Source organism: Chiloscyllium punctatum, chromosome 7, assembly GCF_047496795.1.
Source record: "Chiloscyllium punctatum isolate Juve2018m chromosome 7, sChiPun1.3, whole genome shotgun sequence".
Taxonomy (NCBI): Eukaryota; Metazoa; Chordata; class Chondrichthyes; order Orectolobiformes; family Hemiscylliidae; genus Chiloscyllium; species Chiloscyllium punctatum.
The window spans coordinates 130,806,844-130,825,425 of record NC_092745.1 but is presented as its reverse complement, the minus strand read 5'-3'; the positions used below and the strand labels follow the sequence as shown (position 1 = coordinate 130,825,425).

Sequence of the window (18,582 nt, the reverse complement as noted above, 5' to 3'; positions counted from 1 at the left end):
ACCGTAAGATAATATAGAAGGTGGTGTGCACAGCCCAGACCATCATTGAAGCCAACTTTCTATCCCTTTACACAATTTGTTGCTGCAGAAAGGCTGCCAACATCATCAAAGAGCCCCCCATCCCGGTAATGATCTCTGACAACCTCCTCTGTCAGGCAAGAGATACAGAGATACAGGCACGGTGGCACAGTGGTTAGCACTGCTGCCTCACAGCGCCAGAGACCCGGGTTCAATTCCCGCCTCAGGCGACTGACTGTGTGGAGTTTGCACATTCTCCCCGTGTCTGCGTGGGTTTCCTCCGGGTGCTCCGGTTTCCTCCCACAGTCCAAAGATGTGCAGGTTAGGTGAATTGGCCATGCTAAATTGCCCGTAGTGTTAGGTAAGGGGTAGATGTAGGGGTATGGGTGGGTTGCGCTTCGGCGGGGCGGTGTGGACTTGTTGGGCCGAAGGGCCTGTTTCCACACTGTAAGTAATCTAATCTAAAGAAGCTTGAACACATGCATCGGCAAGTTCAGGAACAGTTTCTTCCTAGCCATTATTAGACTGATGGATGGTCTCTGTAACTTCAAATAATGCTGATCTTACTAGTGTTGATCTCACCAGCTCACGCCCTGTCCAATTTAGCCTGTATGCCTCTAAGTTTTTTATTCACCCTATGCTCTCTATGTCCTTGCTAACTATGATCTGCCTGTACTGCTCGTAAACAAAGCCTTTCACTGTATTTAGGTACATGTGACAATAAATCAAATCAAATTAAATAATTCAAAATTAAATGTCAATACTTGTTTGCTATTAGGAATGAATTTCAGGGGAACAGACATGGTTATTGTCGACAGATTCAGTCAGGCGAGACTAGCTTAACTTACACACTGACAGATAGCAATGGCCCACAGAATTAGTCACTAATTTTCATAAATTATGTAAAACCACTTCCAAACACTGCAACCATGAAAAGTTGGTGTCATTAATAATGATTGAGAGAACTATCCTCGATTGTTGTAAAAGCCCATGTGATTCACTCATGCTCTTCAGAGAGGGAAATCTGCTGCCTTGACCTGGTACAGCCTACATGTCATTCCAGACCCACAGGAATGTCATAAATCCTTATAATAAAACAAAGAACTGTGGATGCTGGAAATCTGAACCAAAAATAAAAATTGCTGGAGAAGCTCAGTCGGTTTGGCAACATCTATGGGAAGACATCAGAGTTAATGTTTGGAGTCCAGTGACTGTTCTTTAGAACTGATAAAACAATGATACAGAATTTGAACGGTTAACCCTGTTTCCCTCTGCACAGATGCTTCATAGACCCTTAATTCCCATTGCATTGGCTAAAAAAAAGCTAATGGCCAGCTTCCCCCGGGAATTAGGAGCAGGCAATAAATATTGGTTAGCCAGCAATGTTCATAATCTTTAAATGAATAAGAAAACCGTGATTTTAAGGGAAAGAGAGAAGTTGAAGGGAGAGTGAAAAGAGTTGGAGGGATGTGGAACAGAGTCCCAGAGTGTATGTATGGTGCTCACAAGCAAGAGAGACAGAGTAAGAGAATGTAAGACACTACAGAGAGTTGTGACCACAGTCCAGTCCACCACGCAAGACAACCTTCCATCCATTGACTCCATCCACATTTCCCACTGCCTGAGGAAGGCAGCCAACATCATCAGAGACCCCTCCCACCTCGGTTATAATCTCTTCCAATCTCTTCTATCAGGCAGAAGATACAAAAGCTTAACCATACGTACTAACAGATTCAAGAACAGCTTCTTCCCCACTATCATTAGACTTCTGAATGGACCTCTTTAAGTTTCAAGTTTAACGTTGACCTCACTCTCTGTGCACCTCCTGTGCAGCCGTAACATCATATTCCTCACTCTGTTCTATTACCCTTATATATTTTGTATGGTATGATCTGCCAGTACTGCACGCAAAATAAAACCTTTCACTGTACCGAAGTACATGTGACAAGAATAAATCAAATCAGATCAAAAAGTGAAAGACAGATGATGGCTGGTAGCTCACTTAGTGAAGAGACAGAAATGCTTGAGGGTCTGGGACCTTTGTACTGTATATAATTTTTTTAGCCATGCTAGACTCAGCTGTTCCCCAGTAAAGGAGAATATTCCCAGCTTCAGTGAAGCACAGTGCTGCACAGATGGGGAACTGTGGACCGAAGTCAAGTACAATCTGTAACCATTTCCACACTGCGCCCTGCTGTCATTTCCTGTAAAAATCAATAAACACTGAGGCCTCCCACACTAAAATCCTGTGGCTCCTTTTTAAGTGGGTTTGCACAATTGCCAAGAATAACTATGGAACACATATGAATTCCCTTGTGCTTTTGCAAGAAGGTTGGACCTGTCCCTTAAATTTAATGGACATTCTTTTCAGAGTACTTCTTATTCAGAAAACCTATTGTGTTCAGAGGCAGCTGGCACAAACATGGTTTTTACTTCATGTTTGCTTCCTCTCTCAGCGTTCATGTGTCACAGTGCCTCTGTTTTGCCTTCTCCTTCGTTCTGTGCTTTGCCGCCTCATTGAGGAACCAGAGGGGTCTCAGTGCCGCTGTGTTGTCTTGCTGTTTCATTCAGACACAAAGCCAGGCAGCTTGTCCTTTTTGGCGGCAGAGGTTAGGTGATGGGGTGGATGTGCTGCTGTGTAGCATCCAGCCCTGTCAATCTCACCCTTGCAGCATGTGACAGTCACTGATGCTCTAAACGTGCTTCAGTCAAAGAGGAGTCCTTGGTCAGCTTAAGAGGGACTTCTGACAGTCGGGGGCAGGGGGTGTGGGGGGAGGTGTTTCCACAGTCAGTCAATGGCAGTGAAATAACTGCACAGAGGCCGGTATCCTGACACCAAGTCACCCAGCCAGCTCAGAGCCAGACTGAGGAATCTCTCTATATCTGTCAGCCAGGGTTCCCTGAATGGTCCGGGTTAACAACATGAGTTAGGGATCTCCTAGTCAGTGAGATCCACCTGCCCATGACTCCAAACTGCAGGCGGCTTCTGATTTCAACCCAGGGACTTGGTTAGTCAGCTGTTTAGGGCTGTTCCTGATGAAAAGCTTATGCCCGAATTGTCGATTCTCCTGCTCCTTGGATGCTGCCTGACCTGCTGTGATTCTCCAGCACCACATTCTCGAGGCTGTTTGGGGTAGTCAGGGTCAGGGATTCTGTATCACTGCAGTCCATGGGTTGAGCCATAACTGATCCATCAGGTCCCTGTAAAGGATTCATGGTAGGTTGGGCCACACAGAGATCACTCAGCGGCACGGTCAATCATCTATCAGAATAGAGATGTAGGCTATTTTCTGAACAGCGGAAAGCTTTGGAAATCTGAAGCACAAAGGGTTTAGGAACCTAGTTTAGGATGCAGGTCCAGTTGCCAGTTAAGAAGTGAAATGCAATGTTAGTATTCATTGAGAGGGCTAGAATACAAGATCAAGGAGGCACTGCTGAGGTCGTATAAGGCTCTGGTCAGACCGTTTGGAATATTGTGAGCAGTTTTGGGTCCCGTATCTAAGGAAGGATGTACTGGAGTTGGGGGGTGGGGGTGGGGGGGGGGGGTGTGGTGGAAGGTGGGTGTTGTTATGAGAATGATCCCAGTGGTGTAGGACTTGTCATATGAGGAGTGGTTGAGGACTCTGGGTCAAAACATGATGGAGTTTAAAAGGATGAGGGGGAATCTGACTCAACCTTACAGAATACTGAGAGGCCTGGATAGAGTGAATGTGGAGAGACTATGGCCTGAGGGTACAGCCTCAGAATGAAGGGATGACCCCTTAGAACCGAGATGAGGAGGAGAGTGGCGATGTGTGGAACTCATTGCCGCAGAGAGCTGTAGAGGCCAAGTCATTAAGTGTATTTAACTCAGAGATAGATAGGTTCTTGAATAGTAAGGCGTTCAAGTGTTACAGGGAGGAGGCAGGAGAATGGGGTTGAAAAACCTAACAGCCATGATTGAATGGCAGAGTAGACTCGATAGACTGAATGGCCTAACTCTGTTTGTTTATCTTATGATCACTAACAGGGCTGTTCATGCAAATAAGAAGGACATGGTCAGTCCTGGAGGACTGTTCAATGTACGTCATGAGTGAGGGAATGGAGGGTGGGTGGGTTATCAGGGACCTTTGCTGTGGTAAAGAAGGTGGGGAAGTGAGTTGTATAGATTGGCAGCACACTGGGATGCAGAGAGGACCTCAGGGAGGTGGGGCAGGGGACATATATGGGAGACATGATGGGAGACTATTGGATTGGATGACATGGGTTAATATATGATTGGCTGGGTTATTGACAGTCATAACACCCAGACTTCAGCTGGGGACAGTGCAGCTGGATTGTTGGAATGGTTAAACTTAGGGCTGAAGGTCAGGAGATAGTTTTCAGAAAGGAAGACTTATATTAAAGAGTTGGGTGGAAATGTGCAGTGGAAACACAACATTGAATTCACAGGGTGTGCAAGGAAGGAACATGGACAGTTGGGTCAGGGAGGGGTGTGAGGGTCTGGATTGTCAGGCTGAACCAGTGATTCATTCTGCCAAGCATGAACTGTTGTTTTTATTGTTCATTCACAGAGAGAGCATCACTGGCTAGGCCAGCATTTATTTCCCATCCCTAATTGCCCAGAGGCCAGTTAAGAGTTAACCCCATTGCTGTGGGTCTAGAGTTACATATAAGCCATACCAGGTAAGACGGCAGTTCCCTTCCCTAAAGATCATTAGTGAACCAGATGGGCTTTTCCCGATAATTGACAATGGATTCACGTCATCATTAGACTCCTAATTGCAGATTTTCACTGAATTTAAATTCCACCATCTGCCGTGGGGGATTGTGAACCTGGATCCCCAGGGATTCTGGATTAACACTTCAGTGATAATACCACTAGGGTGTCACCTCCCCCTACTGTGTTGTTTTCAAGACTAATCTTAATCACAAGTGTATGACAGACATGGAAATGGCTATGACCCCACCTGGAGTTGGCTGTATAAGTATTTTTTTTCTGTCAGAGCAGGTGAGTTCAACTTGTGTGACACTGTCCAAGAGGCAACTGTATTCATCAGACACTGACCTGGTATAGGTTGAAGACATCTCTAATCACAGTTATCTGCATGTGAAATGCATATAGTGTCCGGGTATGTGGGACAAAGATTCTGGTCATTGCAGTAGTGCACTGGAAATCACGCCCCAGAGTTATCACAAAGTTAAAATTTTATCAAATACACAAAGTCCCTAATTTACCTGACTGTTAGACACAGATCCACAGAAAACACACAGACCAGGTTTCTGTACTTAGCAAAAACTACTGTTTATTACAAATTAATAGATCTTATTTTTAAGGTGAGAGGAGAAAGATTCAAAAGGGACCTAAGGAGCAATGTTTTCTCACAGAGGGTGGTTCCGATATGCCTGCGGAACAAAAGAATAAAAGAGATGTACAGCACAGGAGCAGGCCCTTCGGCCCTTCATGCTTGTGCCGATCATCATGCACTAAACGAAAACACAAACCTGTTGCCCTTATTCGGTCTATATCCCTCTTTTCTCTCCCTATTTACGTAACTATCTAGCAGCCTCTTCAATGGTACCAATGTACCTGCTTCCACCACCTCTTCTGTCAGTGGGTTCCAGGCATCTACCACTCTCTCTGTGAAAGGTTTCCCTCGCACATCTCCCTTAAACGTTTCCCCTGAAGTGGTAGATACAGGTACAGTTATAGCATTTAGGATACATTTGGATAAGTACACAAATAGAAAAGGATTAGAGGGATAAATGCAGGCAAATGGGACTAGTTTATCTTGGGAAATTTGGTCAGCATAGATGAGTTGCAATGAAGGGTTTGTTTCCGTGCTATGTGGCTCTATGACTTGGGGTTCTTTCACATTTCCACAAGAGGCACAGAGCGACTGGTTTACAAACAATAATGTTTCTGACTTATTGGTTAAAAGCAGTAATTGGTGGGAGACAACTGGGTTTCCTAAACTTCAGGTGTTTTGCTGGAGAGAGAGGAAGAGAGAAAAAGCATCACCTCCTCTTGCAGAGGTCTGAAGCTTAGTCACTGTATTGTTCACACCACAGCTGCTCAGCTACCCGGGAACCAATCACAGCATTGTTGTCAGGCTGATAACCTTTGGCATCCACAATTGGTCACAATTCCACAAACCTATCAGCAACCTGTTACAAAGCCGAATCTTATTTTATAAGCACCAAGCTGTTGGTTTATTCCTTTTCTCATCGCTTGCAAAGCAACAGTGTAAACACGACTTACAATGAGATTCAGTAATCTGCTTTATAAAAATCCAGCTCTTCCTTCCTGCATTCGCTGTTGTAAAACAGTCTTTTTCCCAGTTTGATCCACAATGAAAAAAAAGTAAAAGAAAATCATGTGGTCTTTACCAACCACAACCCACAAACGTATCAAGGCTGTTACTGATACAAGTTCTGGTTGTTCCCTTTTCTCTTGTAAAAGGGCTAAGGCCTGGCTTGGTCAACATAGCTCAGCTTCCCCTAGATGCAGAGTGCTATAAATCATACACACCTTACATTGAGAGTGCCATATCTTAACGTGACTGACTCATCAACAAGAAAGTGTTCCATTCCATTAATGTACGAGCAATCTGTTTTCATCAAAGCCACTTCTTACAAGTCTGCCCCAGGAACGCTGGGAGCTGTGATGATGTCTGTGCCTTGAGGACTCTCATGTTCTTGCTTCCCTTTAAGGACTGGATGGTTACTGAGGGAGAAGGGTTACCCTCCATGGCTGATGACTCCACTACAGAAACCCCAGATGAAGGCTTAGTGTGGATGCATTGCAGGCCATTCTTCAACCAGGACCATGGGGTGAGCAGATAACTGGTCTCTTAAAAACAGGGAGCTTGAGGGAGGTGATAGCCTTGTGGTATTATCATTGGACTATTAATCCAGAGACCCAGGTACAAATGCCAACATTCTCCAAAGCTGGATCCAGCGTTCCACAACATACTGCTGTAGAGACATTCTCCTGAACACACTTCATAAAGTCTACCATTTACACTATCACTAATCCAGTCTATATTAGGATTAAGATTATATCCGTTAGGAATACTCTTTAGTTCTTGTTCCTTAGTGTAATTTCCTTGTAAATTTGTTCTTTGGGAGATTTCTTCTGTTTAGTGATTTTATTTCTTTTATTCATTGACAAGATGAGGGTGTTGCTGGCTAGGTCAGCATTTGTTGCTCATCAAAAATTGCCCAGAGGGCAGTGAAGGGTCAGTCACATTGCTGTGGGTCTGGAGTCACATGTACGGCCAACCAGGTGGGGATGGCAGTTTCCTTCCCGAAAGGACATAGGTGAGTAATCTAAAGAGATCCAGTGGACGTGCAGTGGGCTGGAGGGAGATACAAGAGTGGGCTACTGGGGAGGGGAGGTGGACTTGTCTGTTAATCAATGCTAGGACTATGGGATAGGTCAAACAGAGGCAGGGGATTAGCCAATGAGATCTTGGTCATTATGTGCCAGTTGAGGTTGGGGGGTCATAGGTGCTGAGGTACATGTGAAATGAATGACTATAGTCCAGCTGCAACATGCTATGACCAGACCATCACCATCCCATCTCACTCACCAACAGATTGGACTTGACGGCCTCAGGTTTTATTGCTGGAAGGTTGCCCTGTAATCTGCTCGCAAAGTTAGAGATGTCCCAAAGCACCACCTGAGCCAGGAAAAACAAAGAACAACTATCAGCAACAACTACAACAACCACTTGTATTTACATAGCACCTTTAGTGTAGTGAGATGTTCCCAAACTCCATGACACATACTATTCTCAAATGAAACTTGGCAGTGAGCCAGCAAAAGGTTTGAAACCTCAGCTAAAGAGAGTCAGTATTAAAGATTAGAGTTTCAAGAAGGAATTGCAAAGCCGAGAGAGCTAGATAACTGAAGACAGGGCAACTGAGTGTGGATGAGAGGAAGTCAGGTACCTGCACCAATCACGGCTTCTTCAGTTACACCGAGAGACTTGGCTTTAATTTAGTGATTGATTTTACATTTTAACTATTCTCAGATGTTAAAGTATGAAGTTGTTCCTTTGACGCTTTAGAATTTACACATTACCTGGCCATTCTTACAGCCTCCAGCCAAAATATTTGGGTCAGTTGGACAAAATTGGAAGCAGTAAATATCATCCGGTGCCTTCAGCATGATCTAAACAAAAGTCAAACACAGGAAAGACAAACATTTATACCAATTCCAAACTCTGTCCACTCACATTCTATGTGTTTAGATTTGGAGATGCCAGTGTTGGACTGGGGTGTTCAAAGTTAAAAATCACACAACACCAGGTTATAGTCCAACAGGTTTAATTGGAAGCACACTAGCTTTTGGTGCGACGGTCCTTCATCAGGTGATAGTGGAGGGCTCAATCCTAACACAGAATTTATAGCAAAACTTTACAGTGTGATGTAACTGAAACTATACACCCAGTCGGAACGGTTGTTCAAGTGAATCCACAAGCTAACATGATCCCACAATAAGTGTTCGCATTGTGTGATAGTTTCAGTCAGGTCGCTCTGTCATGCAAATTCACTGTAATGATTGACAAATTGGGAAAACTGTTTCTACAGCGCAAAATTTTATAATATGCATTGGCTGTAATGCAGTTACATCGGCAACACTTTAGGCATTGTTTCTATAATGCGGGGTTGCACAAGACTGTAACCACTGCATTACAGAAGAACACAGTATAAAGAAATGCTGTGAATGGAGAGATTGCTAACACAGCAGGGTGCTTCATAACAACATCCGGAAGAAAGGACAAAAAAAACTGACATTGAGTGCAACAGAAGAACAGATGACGGCCTAGCAGTATTACCAGCTAGACTATTAATCCAGAGAGCCAGAAAATGTTCTGGGGACATGGGTATAAATCCCGACATGATGGGATTTGGTGGAATTTGGATCCAATTAAAAATCTGGAATGAAGAATCTAATGGTGACCATGAGGCTGTTGCTGATTGTGAGTGACAGCATAGCTGGTACACTGATGTCCTTCAGGAAAGGAAATCTGCCATCCTTACTTGGTCTTGCCTACGTAACCCACAGCAACATGGTTGACTCCTTACTGCCCTCTGGCTTGAGGAACATATCCGTCATGATCAGGTGGTGGAACAGACTTGATAGGCCGAATGGCTTAATCTGATCTTATATCTTCTGGTCTAACCCATAATGTCCACAACCATATTGCTAAAAAAAAGGCCATTCAGCCCCTTAAGCCTGTTTTAGCAGTCAATGAGATCATGGCTGATCGGAGACTGAGCTCCATTTCTGCCTGTGCTCATTATTCCTTGATACCTACGATAGAGTCATACAGCACGGAAATAGGCCCTTCAGTCCAACTTGTCTGTGCTAACCTGGTTTCCCAAATTGAACCAGTCCCATTTGTCTGTGTTTGCCTATACACTCTAACCCTTTCCGATCCAAGAGATCTGATAAAGCATTCAAAATCATGAGTGGACTGGGTAGATAGGGAGAAGCTGTTCTCACTCGTAAAAGGAGGTACAAAAAGAGGACATTGACTGAAAGAGATGTGCAAATGAGATGAAGGGTTGATGAAGGGCTCCTGCCCGAAACGTCGATTCTCCTGCTCCTTGGATGCTGCCTGACCTGCTGTGCTTTTCCAGCACACCACTCTAATCGTGACTCCTGTATCTAGTATCTGCAGTCCTCACTTTCACCCTGATATGCAAATGATGCAAGGGTAATGTGAGGAAAAATGTCTCTAAACAGTGAGCTGTTAGGGATAGAATGTGTTGCTTGGAAATGTGGTGGAGGCAGGTTCAATGGAGGTACTCAAGAGGGAATTGGATGGTTATTTAGGTAAGAATAATGTGCAAGAGATGGGGAAATGGCTGGAGATTGGCACTGGGTAATAATGCTCATTTTGATGAACAGGCATGAAGGGCTGAGTGGCCACCTTCTGTGCTGTAACCATCCTGTGATTCCGTGGATTCAGAACCAAAAGGATATGGGCACAAATAAAAAAAAACTCTGTAACACATAAGACATTTGTAGGTATATGGAAAGTCCAAGTCATTTAGGTTGCATGATGTCTCAGTGGTTAGCACTGCTGCCTCACAGCAGCAGGGAACCGGGTTCAATTCCACCCTCGGGTGACTGTCTGTGTGGAGTTTGCACATTCTCCCCGTGTCTGCGTGGGTTTCCTCCGGGTGCTCCGGTTTCCTCCCACAGTCCAAAGATGTGCAGGTCAGGTGAACTGGCCATAGGAAATTGCCCATAATGTCCAGGGATATGTTGGCTAGGTAAATTTGCCATGGGATATACAAGGTTGGGGGTGGTGTGTGGGATGTTCTTCAGAGGGTTGGTGTAGACCTGATGGGCCAAAGGGCCTGCTTCCACACTGAAGGGATTTGATGATTCGACAGTTTGTTCCAACAGGTTGTTTGAGCTCCCTCGCCCCCCTCTTCATCTCACCCTGTCCCCATATCCTTCTTTTCCTTCACTCTCGTGTGTTTATCCAGCGTCCAATGCATCAATATTCCTTTCAATTCCCCCAGTCGTATCAATGTTTCAAAATTCTCCCCACTCCTGGAGTAAAATATTCAGAACATTCCCTCAATATCTAATGGGTACCTTCCCTATGATTTTAGAAACCCTAGAAGATGGAAATGACCCAGTCTGTTCAGTCTTTGATCGCTCAGTTAAAACTATAAGACCTAGAAGCATAAATAGACCATTTAGCCTATCAAGTATAAAGGCATTGCATTTTGCTAAGACGACAAAGGGCAGGACATACTCAGTTAATAGTAGAGCCCTGGGGAGTGTAGTAGAACAGAGAGACCTGGGGGTTCATGTCCATAGTTCATTGAAATTTGCGTCAGAGGTAGACAGGATGGTTAAGAAGACATTTAGCATGCTTGTCTTTATTGCTCAGAGAATCAAGTCTAGGAGTTGGGATCTCACGTTGTGGTTGTACAGGATGTTGGTGAGGCCACTTTTGGAGTATTGATAACAGTTCTGGTCATCCTGCTGTAGGAAGGATATCCTTAAAAGGAGAGACTGCAGAAAAGATTTACCAGGATGTCACTGGGACTGGAGTGTTTGTGTTGTAAGCAGAGGCTGGATATGCTGAGACTTTATTCATTGGGACGTAGGAGGTTGAGGGGTGACCTAATAGAGGTTTATAAAATCATGAGGGGCATGGATAGGGCGAATTAGCAAAGATCTTTTCCCTGTGGTTGGGGTGTTCAAAACTAGAGGGCATATTTTTGCGATGAGGAGAGAAAGATTTAAAAGGGACCTGATGGGCAACATTTTCATACAGAATGTGGTGCGTCTGTGGAATAATCTGCCAGAGGAAGTGGTAGATGCAGGTACAGTTACAACATTTAAAATACATTTGGACAGGTACATAAATAGGAAAGGGCTACAAACATATGGATCAAACACAGACAAGTGGGAAATTTGGTTGGCATGGATGAGTTGGACTGAAGGGTCTGTTTGCGAGTTGTATAATTCTGCTCTGCCGATCAATGAGATCATGGCTGATCTAATAATTCTCCTCTCTATTTTCCTGCCTTTATCCATAACTCTTGATTCCCTTACTGATTAAAAACCTGTGAATCTCAGTCTTGATTATACTATAGGTGGTATGGGTTGTGTTATGTACAAAGCTAATGTACATTTTTTTATGTACATTAATTCCTCCTCCAGCATCAATTCATATCTCTCTTGAACTGCAGCGTTTTATCTATGTACCAAGCCCTAGTACCTCACTGAGATTGTAAACTGTGTTATAATGACACAAAGAGCTTTATGAATATTTTTGTCTTTGACCACTTCTCTAGTAATGTGCAAAAGTCCTTAGGATACCTGTGGGTGGATGGGATCGGTGAAATTCCAGAACAGGATATATGAATGACTGCGGACTAATCTGTTGGTTAGGTTAATCCTGTCCTCCATAGTAATACGGTCGACAACTGACACAGCCACGAGCCCTGATTACAAACACAAGAATTGTCACAGTTAATTTGTGTAATGGATAAAATTATGACTAATTTGGATAAATTATGGATTTATAAATGTATACATGGATAAAACTAATACCAGCGTTCATAAAAACAGTTACTCTTTTCAGAATGAAGGCCATAAGCGATCAAAGGTAGGACAGGCCATTTGGCCTTTCAAGCCTGCTACCCCACACAATAGGATCATGGCTGATTTATTACCTTAACCCCACCCTTCCACCTGTTCCCCTATATCCCTTAATATTCAGAAATCTATTCACTTCTGATTTGAAATTATTCAACAACTGAGCATCTGCATCTGACCAGGCTGGAGAAATTCGAAGATTCACAATACTCTGTCTGTTTGGAAGCACTAACTTTTGGAGCCCTGCTCCTTCATCAGGTGGTTGTGACAACCATCTGATGGAGCAGCCGCGCTCCAAAAGCTAATGCCTCCAAATAAACCTGCTGGACTATAACCTGGTGTTGTGTGATTTTTTAACTGTGTACACTCCTGTCCAACACCAGCACCTCCAAATCACAATACTCTGCATGAAGAAATTTCTCCTCACCTTAGTCCTAAATGGCCCACCCCTTATTTGGAGACAGTGACATCTTGCTCTATGGTGCCCCACTGGGAGAAACAGCTTCTCAGAAACTAGCCTGCTGGAATATCTCAGGAAACCCAAATGGAAAGGAGCATAATTTATTGTTGAACATCAAAACAGAGCCACCACTCATGGTGTACAAAGGCTAGTCCCAGACTGGACAGACAGTTCGACAAACCCACTTCTGGATCTGCTTTATAAAGAACTCAGGTGAAGAGTTCCAGTGGGTAGCTCAAACTCAATAAGCTCCACAGGGAGATTAATTAATGATTCCCCCTAAACCTTGTAGGGATTATCACACTTGCCTCAAGCACCTTCAGAATTTTATATGTTTCAATTGGATACCATATAAAATTCTTCAATACATCACAGAATATGCCTTAGCCCACTCAGTCTACAAAGAATCTGTGTATTATTTTATTCCAATTGTTTTATTATTATCTTGGATAAGTCTGTATACACAGGGAGTTCAGGACAGCCTGCAACTAGTTATCCATTCATTCAGACTGGATGGATTTGGCAGAATATATGTGTCTCTGGTGCTCAATGATATGCACTTTGTCTCACTGAGAGAACTGAGTTCGCTCCAATATTATTTATTTTATCTGATAGGTATTGGTGCTGTGCTAAGAGAAAGACTGGTGTTGATTTGATAGATTATGTAAAATCTATTCTAGTAAGTTTCATATCTCCTGTTCTGTACCTCAGTTGTGATATGCCCTTCATAATTTCAGGATGTTCCAATGCATGTTACACACAGTGATGTACTTTGGAAAAGTTATAATTATTGCAATGAAGGAGTACTGCAGCTAATATATGCACACAGACCTCCAATAAACTGTAGTGAGGTAATAAGCAGGTGATAAAAGCAAATTTCTTTGACTTCTGGAGATCTGAAATAAACACAACAGTTTCCGTTCCAATGTCACTCTTCTTCAGATGTTTTCCAAAGAAGAATCAAATTGGACTTGCTACTTTAATTCTGTAACTCTTGCCACAGATGCTTTCAGACCTGCTGAGTTTCTCCAGTGAGACACCACATTTTGGATTATAAACTAGACTGGAAACCTAGTTATTTTGATATTTTGCTCAAATATCAGGAGAGCTTTACAATGTATAAAAATCAAATGGTACGCATTTTGAACTGTGCAAGACAATGATGCTTTTCAAAGTAGCAATATCATTACTTTGAGATGGAGTAGCAACAAAAAGTCTTTGAGTTAAGAAAAGTTTGTTTGATAACAGCCCTTGGATTCATTGAGCTGCTATTTGCTACAAATACACTATACAGATTTAGGTCAGCCAGAGACACCCAGAGGCCATGAACCTAAAAAATCTCCTTTGCACCCTCCTCTCCATGTGGGAGACAAAAAAACATGAGAAACAAGAAAGCTCAAAGAAAAAGTTCCCCAGACCTAGGGCTAGCAGATCAACGTGAAGGATGACCATCACTTTCCAGATGTTATCATTGCGAAATTCAAAAGGAACTATGAGAGTAATTTTAATCCACCCTTGTATTCTCAATTTTTAATCGTCAGTTTTGTAATCAATCTCTGTACACATTTCTTTTTTTGACCCACGATATCTGTGTCAAATCATCTGTCTTTTCCTCACCTCAAGCATTATTTTGGTTTTATTTATAAAGGGACAGAGTTAAATTGCAAGTAGTAGATTAGAATTCCTTTCCTTCAGTATGTCAATAGTCCAACGAGGGAAGGGGCCGTATTGGACCTCGTACTGGGGAACGAGCCAGGACAGGTGGTAGAAGTTGTGGTGGGGGATTTCTTTGGGAGCAGTGACCACAATTTTGTAAGTTTTAGAATACTCGTAGATAAAGATGAGAGTGGTCCTAAGGGAAGAGTACGAAACAGGGCCAAGGCCAATTATATCAAAATTAGGCAGGAGCTGGGAAATCTGGATTGGACACTGCTATTTGAAGGGAAGTCCTCATTTGAGATGTGGGAGGCTTTCAAAGATAGGTTAAAGATACTGCAGGATAGGCATGTCCCGTTGAAGGCAAAGGATAGGAAAGGCAGGATTCATGAACCGTGGATGACAGGAGAAATTGTACGACTAGCCAAGAGGAAAAGGGAAGTGTACACAAGGTCCAGGCAGCTAAGAACAGAATGGGCCCTGAAGGAATATCGGAAGAGTAGGACAAGTCTTAAATGAGGAATCAAGCGGACTAAAAGGGGTCATTAAATAACTTTAGCGAGCAGAACTAAGGAAAATCCCAAAGCATTTTATTCTAATATAAGAAGCAAGTAGGTAACTAGAGAAAGGATTGGTTCACGAAAGGATAATGAAGGAAGGCTGTGTGTTGAACCTGAGAGAATGGGTGAGATTCTGAATGATTACTTTGCATCAGTGTTCACTGAGGAGAGGAACATGATGAATCTTGAGATTAGAGATAGAAGTTTGATTAGTCTGGATCACGTTGGCATAAGCAGGAAAGATATGTTGGGTAGGCTAGAGGTGGACAAATCCCGAGGACCAGATGGGATCTACCTCAGGTTGTTGAGGGAGGTGAGAGAGGAAATAGCTGGGGCCCTGACAGATATCTATGTGGATTAGTGGTGCTGCAAGAGCACAGCAGTTCAGGCAGCATCCGAGGAGCAGTAAAATCGACGTTTCGGGCAAAAGCCCTTCATCAGGAATAAAGGCAGATAGCCCCTCTATTTATATTTAGAAAAGAATGGGCTTATCAGTGATAGGCAACGTAGTTTTGTGCGGGGGAGATCATGCTTTACCAACTTAATAGAGTTCTTCGAGGAAGTGACCAAGTTGATAGATGAAGGAAGGGCTGTAGATGTCATGTACATGGACTTTAGTCAGGCATTTGATAAGGTTCCCCATGGTAGACTAATGAAGAAAGTGAAGTCACATGGTGTGCAGGGTGTTCTAGCTAGGTGGACAAAGAACTGGTTGAACAACAGGAGACAGAGAGTAGTAGTTGAAGGGAGTTTCTCTAAATGGAGAAAGGTGACCAGTGGTGACCCACAGGGGTCAGTGTTGGGGCCACTGTTGTTTGTGATATACATAAATGATCTAGAAGAGGGCACTGTTGGTATGATCAGCAAGTTTGCAGATGACATGAAGATTGGTGGAGTAGCAGAAAGCATAAGGGACTGTCAGAGAATACAGGAGGATATAGATAGACTGGAGAGTTGGGCAGAAAAGTGGCAGATGGCTTTCAATCCAGACAAATGTGAGGTGATGCATTTAGGCAAGACTAATTCTAGAGTGGATTATACAATGAATGGAAAAGCCTTGAGAAAAGTTGATGGGACGAGAGATCTGGGAGAGCAGGTTCATTGTACCCTAAAGGTTGCTGCACAGGTGGATAGAGTGGTCAAGAAGGCATATAGTATGCTTGCCTTCACTGGACAGGGTATTGTGTATAAGAGCTGGCAAGTCATATTAAAATTGTACAAGACATTGGTTCGGCCGCATTTAGAATACTGTGTACAGTTCTGGTCGCCACATTACCAAAATAATGTGGACACTTTGGAGAGGGTGCAGAGAGAAGGTTTACGAGGATGTTGCCTGGTATGGAAGGTGCTAGCTATGAAGGGAGGTTGAGTAGTTTAGGTTTATTTTCATTAGAAAGAAGGAGATTGAGGGGGGACCTGATTGAGATTTACAAAATTGTGAAGGGTACAGACAGGGTAGATAGAGATAACAAGAGGTTATGCTTTCAAGATGAGAGGTGGAAAGTTTAAGGGGGATACGCACGGCAATACTTCACACAGAGGGTGGTGGGCGTTTGGAACACATTGCCAGCAGAGGTGGTAGAGGCAAGCACGGTAGATTCATTTAAGACAGATGTTTGGACAGCTGCATGAGTAGATGGGGAGCAGAGGGATACAGATACTTAGGAATTGACCGACAGGTTTAGACAGTACATTAGGATTGGCTCAGGCTTGGAGGGCCGAAGGGCCTGTTTCTGGGCTGTAAACTTTCTTTGTTCTTTGTTCTCTTTGTTCACTATCAGTAGAGTTATTATCTGCTCATTGTGAAACTTGGTGTGAATTGCTTTGTCTTGAGTAGTAGTCAGTCAGACAATCTTGTCATTTTGGTGGTTTAATTGAGATTTCATACATTTTGCAGGGACTTGTAGAACAATGAGCTATGATTATCAGTGCACTCATTCCAACTATGTTTATTTAATGACCATTTAATTTGTTTTATTGACATTGGTTGAGGGATAAACGTTCACTGGGGAGAAATTTTCTGTGATTCTTTGAATAATGCCAATAGGATCCCTTTTAGGCAGGAAACAGACATGAACTCAACTCATGTCTCATCTGAATGGCAGCTTAGATTTTCCTGAGTGCTGGAATGGAGAGCAAGTTTTACACTGAAGTCTCTGGAGGGACATTTCTAAATCAGGATTAGTGTACTCAGCATTTTTCTTATTTAAGGAAGGATATAAATGCAATGGAAGCAGTTCAGAGACGGTTTATGACATTAATATGGGCAGCATATTACATGTAGGTTCCATTCTTGAATACATCCATAAATGATGCCACATCCTGTGAATGAATTTTTTAAAAAAGTTGATTTCCAAGCAACTTGGAACAGAACACAATACAATATAAAAACAGCTGCTCATACTATGAGCAAATGTTTGCGTGTCAGATCTTTGAGATTAATGTGGATCTTGCTTGTAAGGAAGAGCATTTGTAAGTCGGATGTTCTCAAATCGGGAACTTCCTATCCCTAGGATGTGGACTTCACCAGTTTCCTAATTTCCCCTCCCCCACCTTACACCAGTTCTAACCTTTCAGTTCAGCACCATTCTCATGACCTGTCCTACCTGTCAATCTTCCTTCCCACCTATCCGCTCCACTCTCCTCTCCAACCTATCACCTTTGCCCCCACCTCCAACCATCTATTGCACTCTCAGCTACCTACTCCCCAACCCCACCCCACCTTCCATTTATCTCTCCACCCCTGAAGAAGGGCTTTTGCCCAAAATGTCGATTTTCCGACTTGACCTGCTGTCCTTTTCCAGCACCACTCTAATCTTGACTCTAATCTCCAATATCTTCAGTACTCACTTCTGCCTCAGCCATGATTTTATTGAATGGCAGAGTAAGCCCAAGAGGCTGAGTGGCCTACTCCTGGTTTGTATGAACCTTGGCTGATGTTTACAAGAGCTGACCTTCAGTCTTGCTAAAATCCACCTTACCCAGAATAATCGGGTGCCATTCAATGTGGCTTATCCTCTTCCCTTGGCTCTTTTGAAGATCTGTGAAAGACTGGTACTCCTTTAGATGGCAGTCTGCTTTCCCTCCAAATGTACTATCTTCATCCGAAAGTCCTCTCCAGTCATCGTAAAAGACATCCATGATCTCATTTTGTTGTAGGGCTGACTCAAATCTGGAATGCAAGTGTAACTTTGTGAAGACTGCATCAGTTCCTGAGCTATATACCTCAGGCAAGTTAAATGGGGCCTGGAAAAACTATAGCACAGGTTGATTAGACCTTATTGTTGATTATTCACCTTACAGAGGTTCACTAAATCAAGAGGAGCATTGATAAGGTGAAGGACAAGGGTCTTTACCCTACAGTGGGGAGTTCAAAACTGGGGGATATATTTTTAAGGTAAGAGGAGAAGGATTTAAAAAGGATATGAGGGGCAACTTTTTTACATAGAGTGGTTCATATATGGATAACTACATGAAAGGTTTGGAGACATATGGGCCAAACGCAGGCAGGTGGGACTAGTTTAGTTTTGGAACATGGTCAGCATGGACTGGTTGGACCGAAGGGTCTGATTCTGTGCTGTATGTCTCCATAGCTCTAGCATGCTATCAGGGATAACATGGCTTTAAGTCCTAGGTACAGGCCACATAGACTTGGCTTGTATTCCCTTGGAGGGGTTCAAAGTTTGGTAGAAGATTTGTAGCTCGGGTGCTCGTTGTTGTGGTTCTGTTCGCTGAGCTGGGAGGAAACAGCACAGAAGCGCTTCACA

General features: G+C 43.3%; 1 protein-coding gene across 1 annotated transcript in view; it reads right to left on the bottom strand.

Moving 5' to 3' along the window:
- The window catches only part of dnai3 (dynein axonemal intermediate chain 3), a 121,633-nt gene that overhangs the window by 65,895 nt on the left and 37,156 nt on the right, over positions 1 to 18,582 (bottom strand). The window contains exons 8-11 of the mRNA XM_072574848.1: positions 17,797 to 17,987; positions 11,861 to 11,985; positions 8,087 to 8,176; positions 7,593 to 7,682 (exon numbers count right to left, since the gene is read on the bottom strand). Coding sequence (XP_072430949.1) covers positions 7,593 to 7,682; positions 8,087 to 8,176; positions 11,861 to 11,985; positions 17,797 to 17,987 — 496 coding nt within the window. The remainder of the gene's footprint in view (positions 1 to 7,592; positions 7,683 to 8,086; positions 8,177 to 11,860; positions 11,986 to 17,796; positions 17,988 to 18,582) is intronic.